This window comes from Eubalaena glacialis, chromosome 2 (assembly GCF_028564815.1).
Source record: "Eubalaena glacialis isolate mEubGla1 chromosome 2, mEubGla1.1.hap2.+ XY, whole genome shotgun sequence".
NCBI lineage: Eukaryota > Metazoa > Chordata > Mammalia > Artiodactyla > Balaenidae > Eubalaena > Eubalaena glacialis.
This window is the reverse complement of record NC_083717.1, coordinates 53,449,888-53,468,145: the sequence shown is the minus strand read 5'-3', so window position 1 is coordinate 53,468,145 and position 18,258 is coordinate 53,449,888. Positions and strand designations below refer to the sequence as shown.

At 42.6% G+C, this 18,258-nt stretch overlaps 1 protein-coding gene across 1 annotated transcript in view; it reads left to right on the top strand.

Moving 5' to 3' along the window:
- GABRA5 (gamma-aminobutyric acid type A receptor subunit alpha5) overlaps nucleotides 1–18,258 on the top strand; it is a 78,870-nt gene that overhangs the window by 3,482 nt on the left and 57,130 nt on the right. Inside the window, exons 5-7 of the mRNA XM_061181830.1 lie at nucleotides 12,432–12,553; nucleotides 13,372–13,439; nucleotides 13,545–13,765. Coding sequence (XP_061037813.1) covers nucleotides 12,432–12,553; nucleotides 13,372–13,439; nucleotides 13,545–13,765 — 411 coding nt within the window. The remainder of the gene's footprint in view (nucleotides 1–12,431; nucleotides 12,554–13,371; nucleotides 13,440–13,544; nucleotides 13,766–18,258) is intronic.

Sequence of the window (18,258 nt, the reverse complement as noted above, 5' to 3'; positions counted from 1 at the left end):
GGCACAGTGAATCTGCAACAGATCCCTACTAGTTGGCAGGAAGGAGGACCCTTCCAAGTCCATGACCTTCTCTCTTTGTCCTCTGGACATTTTCTGTTCTTTTGACATTCCCAGGTGTGTACAGAGGAGGAAACAGAGAGAGAGAGAGAGGCTTGTGACCATCCCCAGGTGTGTGGCTGGTGCATGACGGCAGTGGGGCTGTGTACCAGGTCCGTCAGGGACTAGTCCAGCCCTCAGCACCGTGAAGAATGTGCACACTAACCATGCCTGTGGGACATGCCTCTTAGCCATTCAGTGTATTCCCTTGGGAAAGAGCATTAGTTGTTATTCTTGCCTTGCTGCTTGTCTTGAGTGTGTATTTCCCTACCTGTGCCTTTGGTTTCCTTATCTGTTCAGTGAATGTCTTCCTTTCCAAGGGCTCTCCCTGCTGCTAAACCTTATAGGATTTAACCATGATGTTCCTACATATCTCTGCATGAGAAGTGTGTTTAGAAGTGAAATCATACACAATATTTAAATTTCCAAGTTAATACATTAGGTAGTTAATTTGCTTACTATATATATCACATATATTTAGCAGTATTTCAGAAATAGGCTAGGATTGAGAACATGTATTTTTTCCTAAGATTTTGGTCAGATATATTTTTGTGAATCTGCATTCTGTAGTCACGAAGTTATTATACTCTCTGGTGAATGAAAGTCTGAAATATGAAGGAATGTGCATAGCGAGTTTAGCCATTAGAAGCAGCTATACTTTATTTCTTATTTAATTTGATGGCTTTCTGAAGTCATCTTCAAAACAGAGATATATCTGTTAGTTTCTGGAAGCTAATACAGAGCAAGTGGTAGAATACCCCTCAATCTCCCTAGAGAATTAGCTGTTGGAGAAGTTTTGAATCTGTTAGATATAAGGTCAATAGTCCATCCCAAAATGATACCTACTGACTGCAGAAAATGCGTGAGACACGGAATAGTATGTGAAAAAGAAAACATCCTTAATTCCGCCACACAGAAAAAATCATTCTTCATATTTTGGTGTGTTTTCTTCCCCTTGCCTCTATGCCTAGCTTTATACAGTTGAGATCATACTGTGCCTTCAGTTTTGTATTTTTGTGCTTTCTTCAAGCCAATACTTTGTTACTACAAACTCTTTGAAATGTGTGATTTAAAATGGATGAATATTATTACAGTGCATAAATGCTTCATCATGGGCTACTTCCGTAATTTGGGGTGTTTACATTGTTTCCGATTGTGCTGTTATTGCATTTTCCTACAGTAAACATATTTGGCTTACAATTGTTTTAAGTATTTGAGATCATTTCTATTAGAAGATCTTCCTGTAAGTGGGATTTTACGTCAGCTCCCCTGAGTACTTTTAGCTCTTGGTCCTACACGTCCAGTTGCTTCTGAGGACCAGGATCTGCAGCAAAGCAGGAAGCCCAGCAGGGTGTGGTTTTCAATAGAAGACATCTTGACATCTGGGGGCACAAGTCCCTATTTATTTCCCTTCTTATACAAGGCTCCTTTCACTTGCTTATTACTATAAATGAACTTAAGAATAATTTTGTCAAATTGCAAAGAAAGTTTCAGAACACTTATTTGGCTTAAAATCTTGACAAAATAATAGCTATCACAATATGGAGTGCCTATTTGTTATGTTGTCTGTTTTAGATAAACCCTAGGAGGAGCCTTATGAGCTAAGCATCATTAGCCCTGTCTTATGGTCAGGAAGGCAAGAGTAAAGGATGGCTAACTGGGGAAGTTCGCCAAGCTGGTCATGCTGGAGTTCCGTCCTCAGCCCTCCTCAGAGTGAACCTGCTGGGTGGTCCTGAGGCTCCTCTCTTGATTTCACGTGGTTTGCAGGGAAGGTCTAAGTCAGACTGATCTATAGAGGAAGGGGACATAATTTTGAAAGGTATTCTCTGCATTGGGGTAGAGAGAGTTTTCCGTTCTGAAATTACAGGAAAAAAAGAGTTTGGGTAAGCTCTGTTATTTCCCCCAAAGAAAGAGTTTATGTGATTTGGTTCTAAAGAAAGGTGAACGGGGAAGCATGTAAGGCCTTAATCTGAACATTGTGGGACAAGAGAAATGCTGATGCCTGTAAATACGTAAAGGAAACCAGACAACTGGTGGAGGGTTAGGAGGGTGACAGGAAACCAGTCAGGGAGCAGAAGGAAAGAGGCAAGTACACGTGTGCTTTCGTGCAGTACAAAGTTATACCCAGTGTTTGTGAAAAGCATGTGGATTTGGCAATCAGGAAATTTATAAATGTGATAAGTAAAATGTATTTGGTGATTATATAAGATAATGTGAAATTGCTTTGAAAATATATGAGTCTCATTTCTTCTCCTTCTCCCTTTTGTTTTCTAAATTTGATCAGAGCCACCAGTAGCTCATTTTCAGTAACCTTTGTAATTCTTCTGTTAGTTTTAAGTTATATAACAGAGCATGAGTCAAGTGTATAACAGAACAGAGGCCTATTTGACTGTCAGCCTTATGCAATGTCACGTGTAGAGACATTATAATTTGAGGCATTATAATTATTTTAATGAGACCAGTAATCAAATGTACATGGTAAAAAAAAAACTAGCACAGAAACAATGTCTGAATCAATGTAATGTCAAAATACATAATATTAAATTTAATCTGGAATTAGTTTATCATCATTTGAAAAATCATACTTTATCAAACTTGATTGACCAGTGATAATTGTAAGATAAATTTGAGGATTATCAACTCAATGATAAGGTAAAATCTGATTCCATTCATTTAATAGTATTAAACATTTTTTAGAGGTTTATCTATTGGAAAATAAAAAATGCATTAGAATTTTATCACGTGGGAGCTACAATTCAAATAGACTTTGGAAAAGTATTTTATAATTGGCAATTATAGGCAGATTCTTATAGAAGTAGCTTAAGAACAGGAACAGATAAGGTTCTTCTTTATCTGTCTACACAAGTGTGCTAACCGGGACCTTTGGTTTCATGAAGAGAGCTTGTTCATACACGTTCTCAAGAACAGTTCTCTTCTTTTAACTAGAGCAGAAAGTATACTCTCTCTGAGTCATTTAAGTACTCACAATGTCTTTTTAAATGGCAAGTTCTCTCTTGTGAATCCCCAGATGGCAAGTTCTTCCTGCCTGTAGCTGCTGGTTCACAAGACCCAGGACAAAAAGTCATCGTAACAATTATAAAAACACAGAGAAGTGCTGTGAAGCAGTTAGGACACACACAGGTGAGGGGGCGTCTAAGTGGAGGCTGTAGAGATGGCCAGAGATCTCACATATAGTAAACATTTTAGGTGACTAAGATCCTGCTACAGAGTAATGCCCAATATTTTTTAAGGCACCAAAAGAAAATACTTCCAAATTACACACTTTGTAGAAGAAACTCTTAGCAGGTTTATCATGCCAACAGGCAGTGAGCTAAGACAAAGCTTAGAAGGACAGTCAGCCAGAGTCGACCCAGCCAGCCCCGTCTGGCCATCAGTTCCAAGATGAGTCACTGGCTTGGTTCAAGGGGAGAAGGAGAATGTGGGCTTTTGGATTTTTACAAAGGTGCAATTGCATAACATGCATATTTTAATTGGTGTGAAATTTCAAAGGAAAATATTAGAATCAAAAGTAGAAAAATCTTATCATAGAACTATGGTGGCAGCAACAATAATTATCAGTGTTTACATGAGTATTTCTCCTTCATTTCCAGAATGCATTTTCAAAAAAATGTACTGTTTAATTTGCACAAAACCCTCACTTTGTAGGTGAAAAGAGTTCAGGCGATAGAACACAGAGAAACACGTCTAAGTTTCATCATTGGAAAGTGGAAAAGTCAGGATCCATCTCCAGGCTCAGGGCCTGGGCTAGCACCCTCCATGCAGGACCTTTTCCAGAATGTCTGGATATTAATGTCTGGATATTAAGGATATTTAAGAAAAGGGATAGAATGGGGGGAAATCTATACTTTGAAATGTCTTAACCTAGAACTCAAATAACACTGCTCTAAAGATAGTTGGTTTATCGTAGCCTGAATAAAATCAAATACAAAATATGTACTATGAAATATAATGTTATAGAGAGGGAACCATATTATAGGAAAATTAAGACATACTATGAAACTGGCTTTAGCAGTTCATTGAAAATTCTGTTTTATTTGTATTTATTTAACAATTTATTTCAAGGTCAAAAGGCAAACCTAAAAATAAATGAAACCCAGGACCAGTTCATTTTCAGTTTTAACAACAACACAAAAAATTGGGCCATCACTCCATAATCAATTTGGTTCCTATTTCAGGGATGTAGGTGTCATTTTGACAGAGGACAGTGAAGCTGCTCTGTGTGGCAGCAGAATTACTAAGCCTGCCTGCAACTCAGTTTCCTAATCTCCAGGTGGAGTTAATAATGGATCCTATGTCACAGGGTTGATGCGAAGGATAAATTGCTGAATGAGTGCTAAATGCTGAAACATGGCCAGGTAGGAAGGGAGTGCTAAGTCCAGGCTAGCTGTCCTGGGTGTTGTGACCAGGAGACCCTGAGGTTTACTAGACCTATGGGGGGGGGGGCACGGCAAAGTCATGTCAGCAGAGTCTCCCTTGCCATGTGAAGGAGCACATTCACAGTCACAGGTTCTGGGGATCAGGATGTGGGCATCCTGCAGTATGGTGCCCTGTGGCTGCATCAGTGTTTATTGAGTCCTTCCTACGTGCCAGGCACTGTTCTAGGTGCTGAGACTCTGTGGTGGGCAGAGTAGAGCCTGCCTTCCAGGAGGGCTCCTTCTAGTGTGCAGTAAACACGTACTTATCAGTTGGGTCACAAGGATTGCTGAGAGGAGTGATCAGAGTAGGAGGTAGTGAGTGTGCTGGAGAGAAGTGCTCAAGCAGATGTCTAAAGAAAGTGAGCATGTGAGCAGTGCCCTTCATGGAGATGATTGGACAGGTGAGAGAAGCAGCAGATGCAGGGTGATGAGGAAGCAGCGTGAGGAAGGGGAAGGTTGGTGGGAGGCAGGACCAGAGAAGCAGTTGGGACTGTCAGATCATGAAGGACCTTGTAGGCCACGCTAGGTAGTATCAGGACGAGCAGTTGGCTGTTGAAGAGTGAAATATGAGCCCATTGAGATGTGACCGTAGAAAGACAAACGTTAAAGCTAACTCTGGCTGCCGAGTGGAGCATACACTAAGAGTCTAAGGTGGGGAGGCTTAGTAAAGGAGGGACCAGGGAGGAAGTTAAGAGGCAAATGCAACAACCCAGGGGAGGGGCATTTCAGCCAGCAGGATCTGTTGATGGGCTGATGTGAACGTGAGAGAAGAGGAGTCAGGAATGATCTCCCCAGTGCTTGACCTGAAAACGTGATGGGTTCAATTGGCTGTTGTTGAGCTGGTGGGGACAGTAGGAGAAGAGGCTGTAGAGAATCATGAGTGCAGTCTTGGACCTGTGAGATGCTTGTTAGATATCCAAGTGACCAGGCAGGCTGTTGGACATACAGGTCCGGAGTCAGAGAGAAAGAGATTGGGGATGGAGACATGAACTTGAGAGAGACATTTAAAGCCATAGATTGAATGAGATCAATCAGAGATTGAGTGTAGACTGAAAAAGGGTCCCTGGACAGCCCTGGAACACTCCAGCGTTTAAGGTCGGAAGGTAAGAAGCGGGCAAGCAAGACTGAGGAGAAGAGGCCAGTGAAGATAAGAAGAAGAAAGAGAGTCATGTCCTGCGACTGAGCGGAGAAGTGTTGTAAGAAGGGGTCAGCTGAGGGCTGAGACTGGACCTTTGGGTTTGGCAGTGTGGAGGAGCAGCCAGAAGAGAGCTTTCACTGGGAGGCAGTTGGGCAAAGCCCGAGTGGAGTGGGGCAAGAGAAGGGCAGAGAGACAGCAGAGACCTTTGAGCAGAAAACTCCAGTGAGTTTTGATGAGAAGAGAGGCTAAGGATGGAACAATAGCTGGGAGGGGATATAGGGTGAATGAAAGACTTTTTAAAGACCTGATGTAATTCCTGATAGGAATGGTTGGGGGGAGGGAGACCTGTGTGTGATAAGCACCAGTATGATTCATGTGCTTTATAATCATGTATGTGGGGCACCCAGTGTGGCTGGGGGAAGGGAAGGGGCTGAGTCTAGGGAAGTGGGCAGAGTCAGATGAAGGGGGTGTGGCCTGCAAGACCGGGACCTGGGTTGCACCTTGCAGGTGGTAGGATTCTGAACCAGGCTGCAGTGGTTGGGGACAGGAGTGGAGCATCTACATGGAGGGTGGCAGACAGGGGTAGGGTGGACTTGAGCACTGTCTAGGGAGCTGACAGGCAGGACCAGGGGCACCTTTGACAGGGGTGCCATCTAAGAGTTCTGGCATAATGTTTTATGGCCATGACTTTATCCATATAAAGCACACATGTCAATCCATGTTTTCCACCATAAGAGGGAACAACTCTTATTTGGAAACTCGGGGTTGACTTTCATGTCTGGCTATATCCACCATGTTTTTGTTTTTTTTTTTAATTTTGCATATTTTTTAACATGGTTAGCTAAAGTGGTGTGCAATGGAAATTTGAGGAAAACTTCACAAAACCATGCCATTTAGAGGTACTTATTTAGTGAGCTTAAAGTAACAAGCAAATAAACTGAAGATACATTTCTCAGAAGTAATTAAATACTGAAGAAAAAATGCAGAAAGAAATGCTATTCAAGAAAACAGATAAGCTGCTGCTTAAAAGCAATTCTGTTCCAGTCCCAAAGTAAGTTCAGGTTAAAGCTGGTCTGCAGATACAATTACCTATCCTATTTTATGGAAATCAAAAAATGGCTGTCAGCATAAGCAGAGATAACATCACAAGAAATGCATCACACATTGCCATCAATAGCACCACTCGTGGTACGAGACAAAAGATTTTTCTTCCCCAGAAATGATGACATAACTTGAACTTGAACCCTTTAAATTACTGAAATAAGGAGACGTCATCAGGCATCACTTGGTAAAATGAAGCACCTTTAAAGATGGACTCTACCTCATAGTGTTATTATTACTAGTAGAGATTGTAATACTGATAGAAAAGATACATTGGAGTAAAATTTCCTCAAAAAGAAAAAGACTCTTAGATTTGACTACCAGTACAACTCTTTGCTCACTCCTCTTTCAGAGTAATGCATGGATTCTACTGCAGGTTTCACCTTGTGTTCGTAACTGATTTTGGAGACAGTTCTCTTTCCCTGCCCTGCTGTATTCAGACTCCTCCCTCCCCATTCCTCCCCAACTCCCCATCAGAAACCCTGCTCACCATCTAGCCTCTCTTCTCATCCATCCCACCTCTACCCTCTGCCATCACCTGAGCAATGGGTCTCTACGCCTCCAGTCTTGCCTCTTCTAAGTCCATCATCCCCAAGGTGCCCGGGGGCCACAAGGAATGAAAATGACCCTGTTAAGATACTCTGAATTTCCCACCACCTTCAGGCTAGATCCTAGAGGTGGAGCTTGTCACATGAATGCGCCATGATTTGAGCCACACACGTGGCTCTTCTCACCAGAGTTCAACGTGCCCTCTGCAAATGTCAGTATTTCTTTTCTTTTCTTTTTTAAAATTTTTATTGGAGTATAGTTGATTTACAATGTTGTGTTAGTTTCTGCTGTACAACAAAGTGAATCAGTTATAAATATGCATATATCCACTCTTTTAGATTCTTTTCCCATATAGTTCATTACAGAGTATTGAGTAGAGTTCCCTATTCTATACAGTAGGTCCTTATTAGTTATCTGTTTTATATATAATAGTGTGTATATGTCAATACCAATCTCCCAATTTCTTAGTGCCACTGCTCACAACCCCTTCCTTTGGCTTGAGACCTGATCTTCATGCTTGAAGGCTTAGGTCTGCTTTCCTCTCCTCTGACCCCATACAAAGCTTGATCCCTCCCCTTTGGGTACGTAGAATGCCCTGCATATTGCAAAGATTCCTGCACCAACCATGTTCTACAGAAATCCTCTGGGAACATGGCCTATTCTTTTAGATGCAGTCATGTTCCCAAGGTTGGGGATGCCACCTTTCTCATTGACACCACCAGTCCTCACCACAATACCAGGCACATGGTTGATGTCCACAATACCTTTGTTGAGCTGAGCTGCTGAGATAAGCACTGGGCCCAACCCGACAGCCTCTCTGAAGACGTGACAGAGAATAGACGCTCTCTGGGGTCATTTGGAGTCACTCTGGCAGTTGGCTCAGAGAGCAACCTTTCTGTTTCCAATCTAGACAGGCTTAGAACAGTCCCTCTCCCCCATGGCTGCACATGAAGATCACTTGGGGACATTAAAAAATACCAGTGCCCATTCCTCCTGGGTGAATTAAAGCCGAGTCTCTAGGGCCTAGAAACCCGGAAGAGGCTAATGCAGAAGTCACAGAATCAAACGCTTTGAAGAGACCAGATGTAAGACCACAGGGACAGGTGGGAAATTTGCACAATTGCTGGAGTTGACCCTTTCTAAAGTCAGTCACATTTATTGTTCTGAAAACTCTGCTGGTGAAATAAACTCATTAGTGGACCACGTTTCATGGCTGTCTGTTTCCCACTCCACCTCATCAGAAGTCTCTGAAAGGCCCAGAACCTCAAGCCTGGCAGGGGCCACTCATAGCTTTTTAGGAAGCCCTTACACCCCCTGAGCATCTTGTCCTACCCGTATCACTGCCCATGTCACAACCACCACCTTCCTTCCTCAGTCTGGAATATGGGGCTCAGAGTTCAAGTTTAGGGATCGAGTCCTTGTGCCTTTTGTATAGACCTGTACCTGGGTAGGAAGATATAAAAAATGAGGATGTTTTAACATGCGTGGTTAGGTCTACATTTCCTTTATGATCCCTTTTCTGGAACATCAATCTGAAAATGTTGCAACTGTTTCATAGACTAAATGTGACATGTGTTTGTAGAAAACAGGCAGTAACTATAAGGAAATAGTTCATATTTTCAGAGAACATAGTTCATTAATCCTGATACTGAAGGGGAAATCAAATTTTTCAAGCATTTCTACTTTATCTAAGGTCGTTCTCAGAAATAACGGATCTAGTCTCAGCTCACAAAATCTGCTCCCCCCGAGATCAGAGCCTTCAGCTTATCCTGGAAGCAGCTGTGTACTCACAGCTTACCTGAGGGCCGGCAGAGCTCTTTGGTTTTACTCAGAACAGTGAAGATGCAAGATGGAGCCTGCTTTCTGCACCTTAGAGGGCTGAGGGCATCTTGTGTTTCCACCTGAAGGACTCGTGGATTTGCTCACTGCATGGAATTGCTCACCGAAGGCACAGCCCACTCTTTGTGTGTTATTTTGTTTTCCTAGCCCAAATGGAACAAAGCAAGCTGAAGTCACTCTGTATATTAGAAGCAGTCTGTAAAGATTATACAACTTGATATGCATGAGCAAGTTCACCAGACCCCTCTGAGAGTCTCCTGTATGCTGGCATGTCATTTGCTTTCAGTAGTAGGGGAAGGGCCTTCCTCTCCGTAGCAGTGAAGACGGTGCGTTTTGTAACAACGAGCTGCAGATGAATGGTTTCTGAGGAGGATCTATGGACTGAGGAGGACTTCCCAGTTTTTCATGAGAGGAACCTCTACTCCTGCCTTGACAGGCATTTTCAGGACTTTTTTAGAAACCGTTTCCTACCTCTTAGGGCCTACCTTCAGTAAAAATAGAGAAGAAATCACTGCAAATCCCCAGCCATGGCCTCTCTAAAAAAAAAAAAAGTCCACAGATAAATATAAGAAGCAGTTACAGCAAAAGATGGCAGATATTGAAATTCCTGCAAGAAAAGTGTAATTATGTGTAAATGGGTGTAGATATATTTGAACTCTTTTTAAAATTTTGGCCAAAAAGTGGAAGAAGAGCTTTGGAAGTCTTAGACATTGCATGCTATCCCATTGCTTTTGGCAATGATTTGGGTATTTGTGAAGCAGGATTCAGAGCCATGTGGGATGGTGTTTGTCTGAGTCAGTGGTGGAGCAGTGTACCAGGATGTCCAGGAGGCAGTTCTCCTGGAGACAGGCACTGGGACTGCATGGTCTGTGGGCATCTCCATGGTCTCTATCTCCGGACAGTCAAGGCTATTCAGAGCAAATATAATTTAAGAACATTTTCACAACAGATGTAATAGTTTTTAAAAATGTGCTTGAAACATTAAAGTATGCTTTTTCTTTTATTTTTTCTCATTGTGACTTTATTTTACGTTTTTTATTGAGATATAATTGATATATAACATTGTGTAAGTTTAGGGTGTGTTGATTTGATACATTTATATATTGCAATATGATCACCACCTTAGCATTAGCTGACACCTCTATCATGTCGCATAATTATCATTTCCTTTTTGTGATGGAAACACTTAAGATCTAGCCTCTTAGTAACTTTGAAGTTTATAACACAGTATTGTTAAGTATAATTACTATGCTGTGCATTAGATCCCCAGAACTTATTTACCTTCTAGTTGCAGGTTTGTAACCTTAAGTAACATCTCCCCAATTCCATCACCCCCAGCCCCTGGTTACCACCATTCTACTCTGTTTCTACGAGTTGGCTTTTTTAGATTCCACATACAAGTGATAAGCCTTTTCTACTAGTGTGCATGCTCTCATCTCTCTTCTAAGTTAAAGAGCCAACGGGGACCTTCCAAAAATTGGACACTTGGACCAAGCCCAGAATTGAATAACCAAACTGGTGAGAGTTATGATCACCATGCGAAGTGGACATTGAGGTCAGGTTTAGTTTGAGCAATAGTTGTTCAACTGGGCATGTGCACAGACTTTCTTTCATAAACTTGGAGGACAGTGTTAAGCCCCTTCATCCTGACATTAGGTCTTCAAGGCTGAGTGCTTTGTCTTTCTAAAGTGTGAAACTACAATAGATGTCAGAGAAAAGGGAATTCAATATTTTTAAATACTAAGTCACAGAGTAAAAAAATTGTGTCTGTGGGCTCCATACTAACAGGACTGAATTTTAGGTTGTTAGAGCTTCAACAATATGCATTTTAATGGTGATGGGAAAATTAGATCCAAAGAACTTTATAGTGTCTCATTCAAAAGGGAGTCACTTTAGGCCATTAGAGAGTTGATCTGTTTAGATGCAGTCAGTGAAAATGACCAATTTTTGAGAAGTGGGTGGGGCAGGTACACATCAGTGCTGCCCTCAGATCCACCTGCTGATGGCAGGGCTCAGCGTCCATTCCAGCCACTTCACGGACGAGAAAGCACATGAGCAGAGTGGGGCCCCACAGTCAGGCACTACAGGAGGTCCCAGGAGCCCTCTGTTCTTCTCCCAAGTACCAAGGGTGCTGACTTCTCGGGACCACAGCTGGCTCTCAGCTGGGTTGAGTTCCCCTTGAAGCCAAGCCAGATGTGCAGGTCAGGTTCTTGGTAATAACACATATCTTGCTATTTGCACTTCTGAAAAAGCAGCGATGGTTGCCTGAGGTGGAACCCATGATGTTCAGGTGTGTTACCATCTTCTAGACTTGTGACTTTCTTTCCCTCCAGATAACTTCCTCGGTTTGCCCAAATCTGCTCAGGGCCATTTCTCATTTCCAGCTGCTCCATCGACATACACTTTTGAGGCCTGGATAACTTCACTGAATTGTACAAACTAGACTGTTCTTCCTGTGAACCTCCTAGAAGGTTCTGCCCGTCTTCTCAGGGTTTTATCGTAAGTTGACATGTTGGGTCATACAGAACACTGTGCTCCCTGAGTCTCTGCTCTGAGGTGACATCACGTAAAGCCAGGGTTTTCAGCCTGGGCTTCACAATTCCTGCTCCCTGCATCCTGTGCTTTGGCTGGAGCCGAGTGTGCTGGCAGCTGGCAGTGCTGATGGTACAGAAGCCCACAGACTCTGTCGTCCCTTCACCATATGCTCCAGTCCTGGCATAATGCTCACAGCACAAATGCTCCCAATTAAGGATACAGGGAAATTTGGGCACACCAATCTTACTTTCAAATTGGGTAAAGCTTTTAATGTCCCCCTGACACCCCATAGCCCATTGCAGTTGACTCACTAACAAAATGAAGACTCAGTTTTTCTGTTTTTAAACCAAACTTCTGAAATCCCCTGTGAGTGGGTTAGGCTCTGCTAGTCTATGTGCAGTGACTAATATGTCTTAAAAATGGCTACACTATTGACACAAACAGCTCTTCAGAATCTGGGAGGGATGGATTTTGAGCATCATGTAAGGTAGATGGGTGACCAGCCCAGAGCCAGCATTCTCTGGCTGGCTATTCAAGAATTAGGGTTATTCAAGATATTCAAGAATAAGGCTTATGTATACAAAACAATAACCTGGGTAGTACAGGAGATCATTCTCAGATGCCCTCCCTTCAAGACAAGTCACCATATTATTCCCTGGTTTCTATACTTTGAGAAGAATTTGTAAGAAATAATTAATACAAGTTTGAACTCTTTCTTTTGTTTCTCCATTAAAAAGCTTTTCACAAATGCCAACCAGTTCTGTAAAAGATGAAACCAATGACAACATCACAATATTCACCAGGATCTTGGATGGGCTCCTGGATGGCTACGACAACAGACTGAGGCCTGGGCTCGGAGGTTGGTGTATGCTCCTTGGCTAGGCCCTTGAGGCCCAAGGGAAATTTTTGCTTAAACCCAGCTCATGTTTCCGGTGATTCAAACAATTCCTCAAAGAGCTTCCCTGCTAGGAGTTTGAATTGGTGGTGTTGCTAAGGCTTCTGCACATTATCATTTTCCAGATGCAAGAAGCCAGGGGAAGTGGTCTCCCTCCAAACTCCCTTTTCTCCCCAGATAATGGTAAGGCCATTCTGGTCCGCTTCAGGAGGAACCACTTCTTAGGTGTTACTGAAGCGAAGATTACCCTATGTTAGGAAATACTTTATAATCAATGTCATACCCTCCCATCTATGCGAGTCCTTTTCAGAAATCCACTATTCAGTGCAAGTGCTCATCACACCGTTACATGTTACAGGTTTAATTTTTCACTAGAGCCATAATCACAGTTTTTACTTTGACCCTATAAAGTTGATAAAACTAAATGGATAGTAAAATATGCTTTCAGGGTACAACTGGCTTAATTTTGTGCTGAGAAGCATGTGCCGTTTCAGCCATGTGTGGTGCCCTTGGCTCTAACTGATTTAGATGTGGTACATTTGAACCTGCTCCATTAGGTAAGGAGGGACCTTCTAGCAAATACATTCCCAGAGGAATATGTTTAGTCCTTCTCCATTATTTGCATTTTTAACAGGGACATTTACTTAAAGCATGATTTGACATTCTCTGCCTTTTTGGCAAGACAAGTCCACATAGGCTCCTTGACACCGTTTTACTCGACCCTGAGTTATGTCTGAATTGTGATCTGGGGCCCTGGTGAGGAACCTGTGTCTGTGTTTCAGAGCGTATCACTCAGGTGAGAACGGACATCTACGTCACCAGTTTCGGCCCGGTGTCTGACACGGAAATGGTAGGTGCGAGGCGCGGCCCCACCCAGACCACTCTAAACCCTGAAGGCACTGGCCCAGGGCCTCCTCTCCTTGAGTTATCACCTGGTTGCCTCCCTTTGCACTAGGAATACACCATAGACGTGTTTTTCCGACAAAGCTGGAAAGACGAAAGGCTTCGGTTTAAAGGGCCCATGCAGCGCCTCCCTCTCAACAACCTCCTTGCCAGCAAAATCTGGACTCCAGACACCTTCTTCCACAATGGGAAAAAGTCCATCGCCCACAACATGACCACGCCCAACAAGCTGCTGCGGCTGGAGGATGATGGCACTCTGCTCTACACCATGCGGTGAGCGTACTGAGTCGTGCCCTGGGCTGCGGGGCAGGGGTGAGGGTGGGCGGGGCCGAGAGGAGATGGGCTGGTTTGAGGATTCTGTCGTGTGTGTGATGGGTATTTTTTACCTTTTGACCTACCTATACTGATGTCCATGTAGCTTATTTCTTTGGGCTGCTATGGGTTCATAGTATTTATATTTGTTTTTTGATTCAAGATCAAGGGCATCTTTGTGTTTTTTTTTTCTGGCTGCGCTGGGTCTTTGTTGCTGCACGCGGGCTTTCTCTAGTTGCTGTGAGTGGGGCTACTCTTCGTTGTGGTGCACAGGCTTCTCATTGTTGTGGCCTCTCTTGTTGCAGAGTCCAGGCTCTAGGCGCTTGGGCTTCAGTAGTTGTAGCATGCAGGATCAGTAGATGAAGCGTGCAGGCTCAGCAGTTGCAGCTCGCAGGCTCTAGACAGCGGGCTCAGTAGTTCTGGCCCACCAGCTTAGTTGCCCTGCAGCATGTGGGATCTTCCCGGACCAGGAATCGAACCCCTGTCCCCTGCATTGGCAGGCAGATTCTTAACCACTGCACCGCCAGGGAAGTACAGATCAAGGGCATCTTTGGAAGAGTGACCCAGATAATGTAAGTTAGGGAAATTTTATTTTAAAAGAAATTTTATTTTAAAAATCTAAGGAGAATACTTTTTTGTTGCAATTGTGCAATGCTTTTGACGTTTTAAAAGTCTGTTTCTTGTATGGTTTGATAACATTTCAAATGCTGAGGTTAAAATTTAGTATTTCTCATTTAAAATGATCATTAGTCATTTTTTTAAAAAAATTCTGAATTATTCATTACATCTGAGTAAATCAATAAATTGACCAGTCAGAGAGACTCATTTATAGCTTTTCAGGTTCCATGGTGGGCCTAAGTAGACTTTAGAAAATATTTTTAAAATTAACAAAAAAGAAAGAAAGAAAGAAAAAAGGCACTAAAGCCAAGTTTAAAAAAAAAAAAAAGCACATGCATTTATGTAGCTGTTATTGGAATTTCTCTATCTTAGTTACAATTCTTCACAATAAACTTTATATTTAAAAGAATAATCATAGTGGAAAATAATATTGATACAGTCATCTTCAGAGGCTGTATGTCCTAACATAATTTTGAGGAACGCTTTGGCACATTGTGTCCCAAACCTGTTTGACAACAGGTCTCGATTTATAACAACCCAATAAGGATTCTGATCAGTGATCTGTGCACACACCTTGGCATTTTGTTCCAGTCCTCACTCTTCCCTTTTCCCTACATTGATCTGGAAGGTGTTTCACACATAGATGGAGACAGGAGTTGTGAACATCATCACATCAGTGTCCGAGACAGTGCCTTCTCCATGCAGAGAGTATGTGAAAAGCTGAGAAATATCTTTAGGGTCGACAGTTAGTCCTTTGTCATCATTCTATGGAAAACGAAGCCTGGGCAATGAGATCAAGAACACTTTGTTCAGCCCTGTGAGCAGAGAGCAGGTATGGAAATGAGTTCCACATCCTGGAGGATGCTGGGGGTCCCCACAGTGGGGGCACTGTGTGGGCCTACCGTTCTGCGTTCCGTTCATAGAATAAAAATACCCCCGGTCCCCATGGATTATTGCCCTTGATTCACACCTGGTTCCTATCCTGCAGAGATCAGTTAGGTCCATCGCCTAAGACAATGGGATGCTTTCATCCCATGCACAATTGCTTGGACAGGATGGTGAGATAAACCCCTGGTCTAGAAGGAGAAGGGCAGCAGAGGGGCCTCTTAATGAGTGTCTGTGTACCAGGCAACTTCACAAACACAGACAGCCCTTCAGTCCTCAGACAGCCCAGCCAGCTAGGGGACACCATTTCCATTAACCAACAAACAGCTTGAGGCTCAGAGATGTTTGGTAATCAGCCCAAGGTCACACAGCTAGAGAGGGGGGCAGCAGGAATTTGAGTTTGGGTATGAGCAATTTCCTTGTTTAATCCACCACGTTTGAAAATTGGAGGGATGCAACATTATTAGACATATAATGGCCTTTGTCTTACCTTTGTTAAAGTGTCATGCGGAAGATGGTGAGACCCAGAGTAACTTGTCAGCAGTAATTTGTCCTTGTTTATGTAGAGGAAGCCTGCTGCTAATGAGTTGCAAAGTTGATGACCAATTTTCTTTTCCAGTCTTATAAAACATTTGGAAAGTGGAAATAGTTCCACTTGAAAGTGTTAGGAATTTTAATATGATGGAGCTATAGCTGTAATTTGATAGCATTTTAATCTACTGATTTAGCAAAGACAACAAAATGGCAATAGGAATTAACTGGTGATAGGACGGATCACACACACAGCCCCATCCAGGCCCCACCTTGTCACTGAGCATCCAGAGGTACAGCCTTTCTGTTTAGCACTTGGGTCACTCCTGCCAAGCTTTATAAAAGCAGTGATATACTTTGACTCAGTAATTTCTACGTAATGTCCATCTTAAGGAAATAATTAGGAATAAGGACTAAGCTTTATGCACAAAGGTTTCTATTGTCATATGGCTTATGATACCAAACATTGGAAAAAATATAAAAATTCCATACATTCTTCAACTAAAATTATATTTAAAAATTTTTATTCAGACTTTGGACCTACCTAAAAAGATGGAACATGAACATGAAGAACAAACTAGGGTTCACGTGATGCACTTTTAACCTGAGACAAATGTTGAGAAATGTCTGAAAAAGTACTGTTAGCAACTTCTAAAAAGTAACTCTATAGCAATTATGGTACATGGGAGGCATTCATTTATGTAAAATCTCCACCATGCTCCAGAAATCATTTAAGGTAATATTCAAAAACACACACAATTCAGAAGGATGGAATTCTTTAAATAGGTGATTCCAAAAAAGCCAAGGGAACATAAGCCATTGATGCCATTTGCTCCCAAAATGTCTTTTCTAAAAAGCCTTATTAGGTGCTTGCCTGGAAGTGATCTACAATTTCAGTTCTGAAGAACTTTCTACCACCCGTGTGTAATCTGTTTGCAGGATCTAATGATAAAAGTCACTAGCTGTTCAGGGTAAACCCAAAGAAAGCGACAGACATTTCCTGTTGGACTGTCAAGCAGAGGACACATAAAGTACCAAGCAGTTTCTTCCAGGATGTTCTTGTAGCAAACAAAATGATATGTTTTATAGAACCATCCCCAGAGTTGTGCTTCGGATGTCAGGCTGGTGGCCAGGCATCCTCAAGGGGACACTTAGCACAGCAGTCTCCCTTGGTCATCCTTGGCAGAGCTGGAGAAGGAAGAGGCACAGAACCCAGAGCCTGACTTCAGTCCACCCAAGGACTGAATGACTGTCTTTCTGGCCAGGCTTACTAATTGTTTGTGTTTTTTGCTGGGTAGAACTTTAGGTCATCATTGAGTAGCAGCAAGTTCTGATTTCACTCCCAGCAAGCCCAGGCAGTCCTGGGTGACCACATCTCTCAGGGCACATGCCAAATCTCATGACACATTTTCTTTATAACAAGTGAGCTGAGAGATAGTGACCAGCCCTCATCTCCATTTCCTCCACACCCTTGGAAGGTGCAGACTCTTGTGAGGACCACCTTAGGGCTTATTCCCCTGGCCTTTGGGTCCCTGGCAGAAGAGCCAGTCCCTCTTACTTAGTTTCTGGTGTAGGAAACCACAACAGGCAAGAAAGGAATTACTAGAAGGCAGGCTCTGCTAGTACAACACAGTATCAGAAAACCTGGCTGCTGTTCCACCCAGGATCACCATGTCCACGCCTGTGGGCAGACATTTGAGAGTGCCGGCGACTGTGCCATCGTGGGTAATAGAATGCCCTGCACTTGGGAAAAGAACACTGGACAGAGTGGGGTCACTCTGCATTGTCACTCTGGCACACTATGAATTCCCCCATGCTATTTTTATTTTGAGAAAGGCATATTTTATGATTGTTTACACCCGGTTTAGATTTTCATTATTAGTGAAAAACACTGCTTTGAATTGGGGTGATAGGAAGAGAAAAGAGCATGGATTTTGGAGTTAGGCTCACTTAAGTTCAAGTCTGGACTTTGTCATAGAGCGGTCATGAGTACTTTGTTGTTTTACTTTAATCTCTTAGAACCATTATTTGTTATTGTTTGTTTATTTCTTTTTTTAACATATTTGTTGGAGTATAATTGCTTTACAATGTTGTGTTAGTTTATGCTGTATAACAAAGTGAATCAGCTACATGTATACATATATCCCCATATTCCCTCACTCTTGCATCTCCCTCCCACCCTCCCTATCCTACCCCTCTAGGTGGTCACAAAACACCGAGCTGATCTCCCTGTGCTCTGCGGCTGCTTCCCACTAGCCATCTATTTTATATTCCGTAGTGTATATATGTCAATGCTACTCTCACACTTCATCCCAGCTCACCCTTCCCACTCCCCGTGTCCTCAAGTCCATTCTATACATCTGTGTCTATTTCTGTCCTGCCCCTAGGTTCATCAGAACCTTTTTTTTTTTTTTAAGATT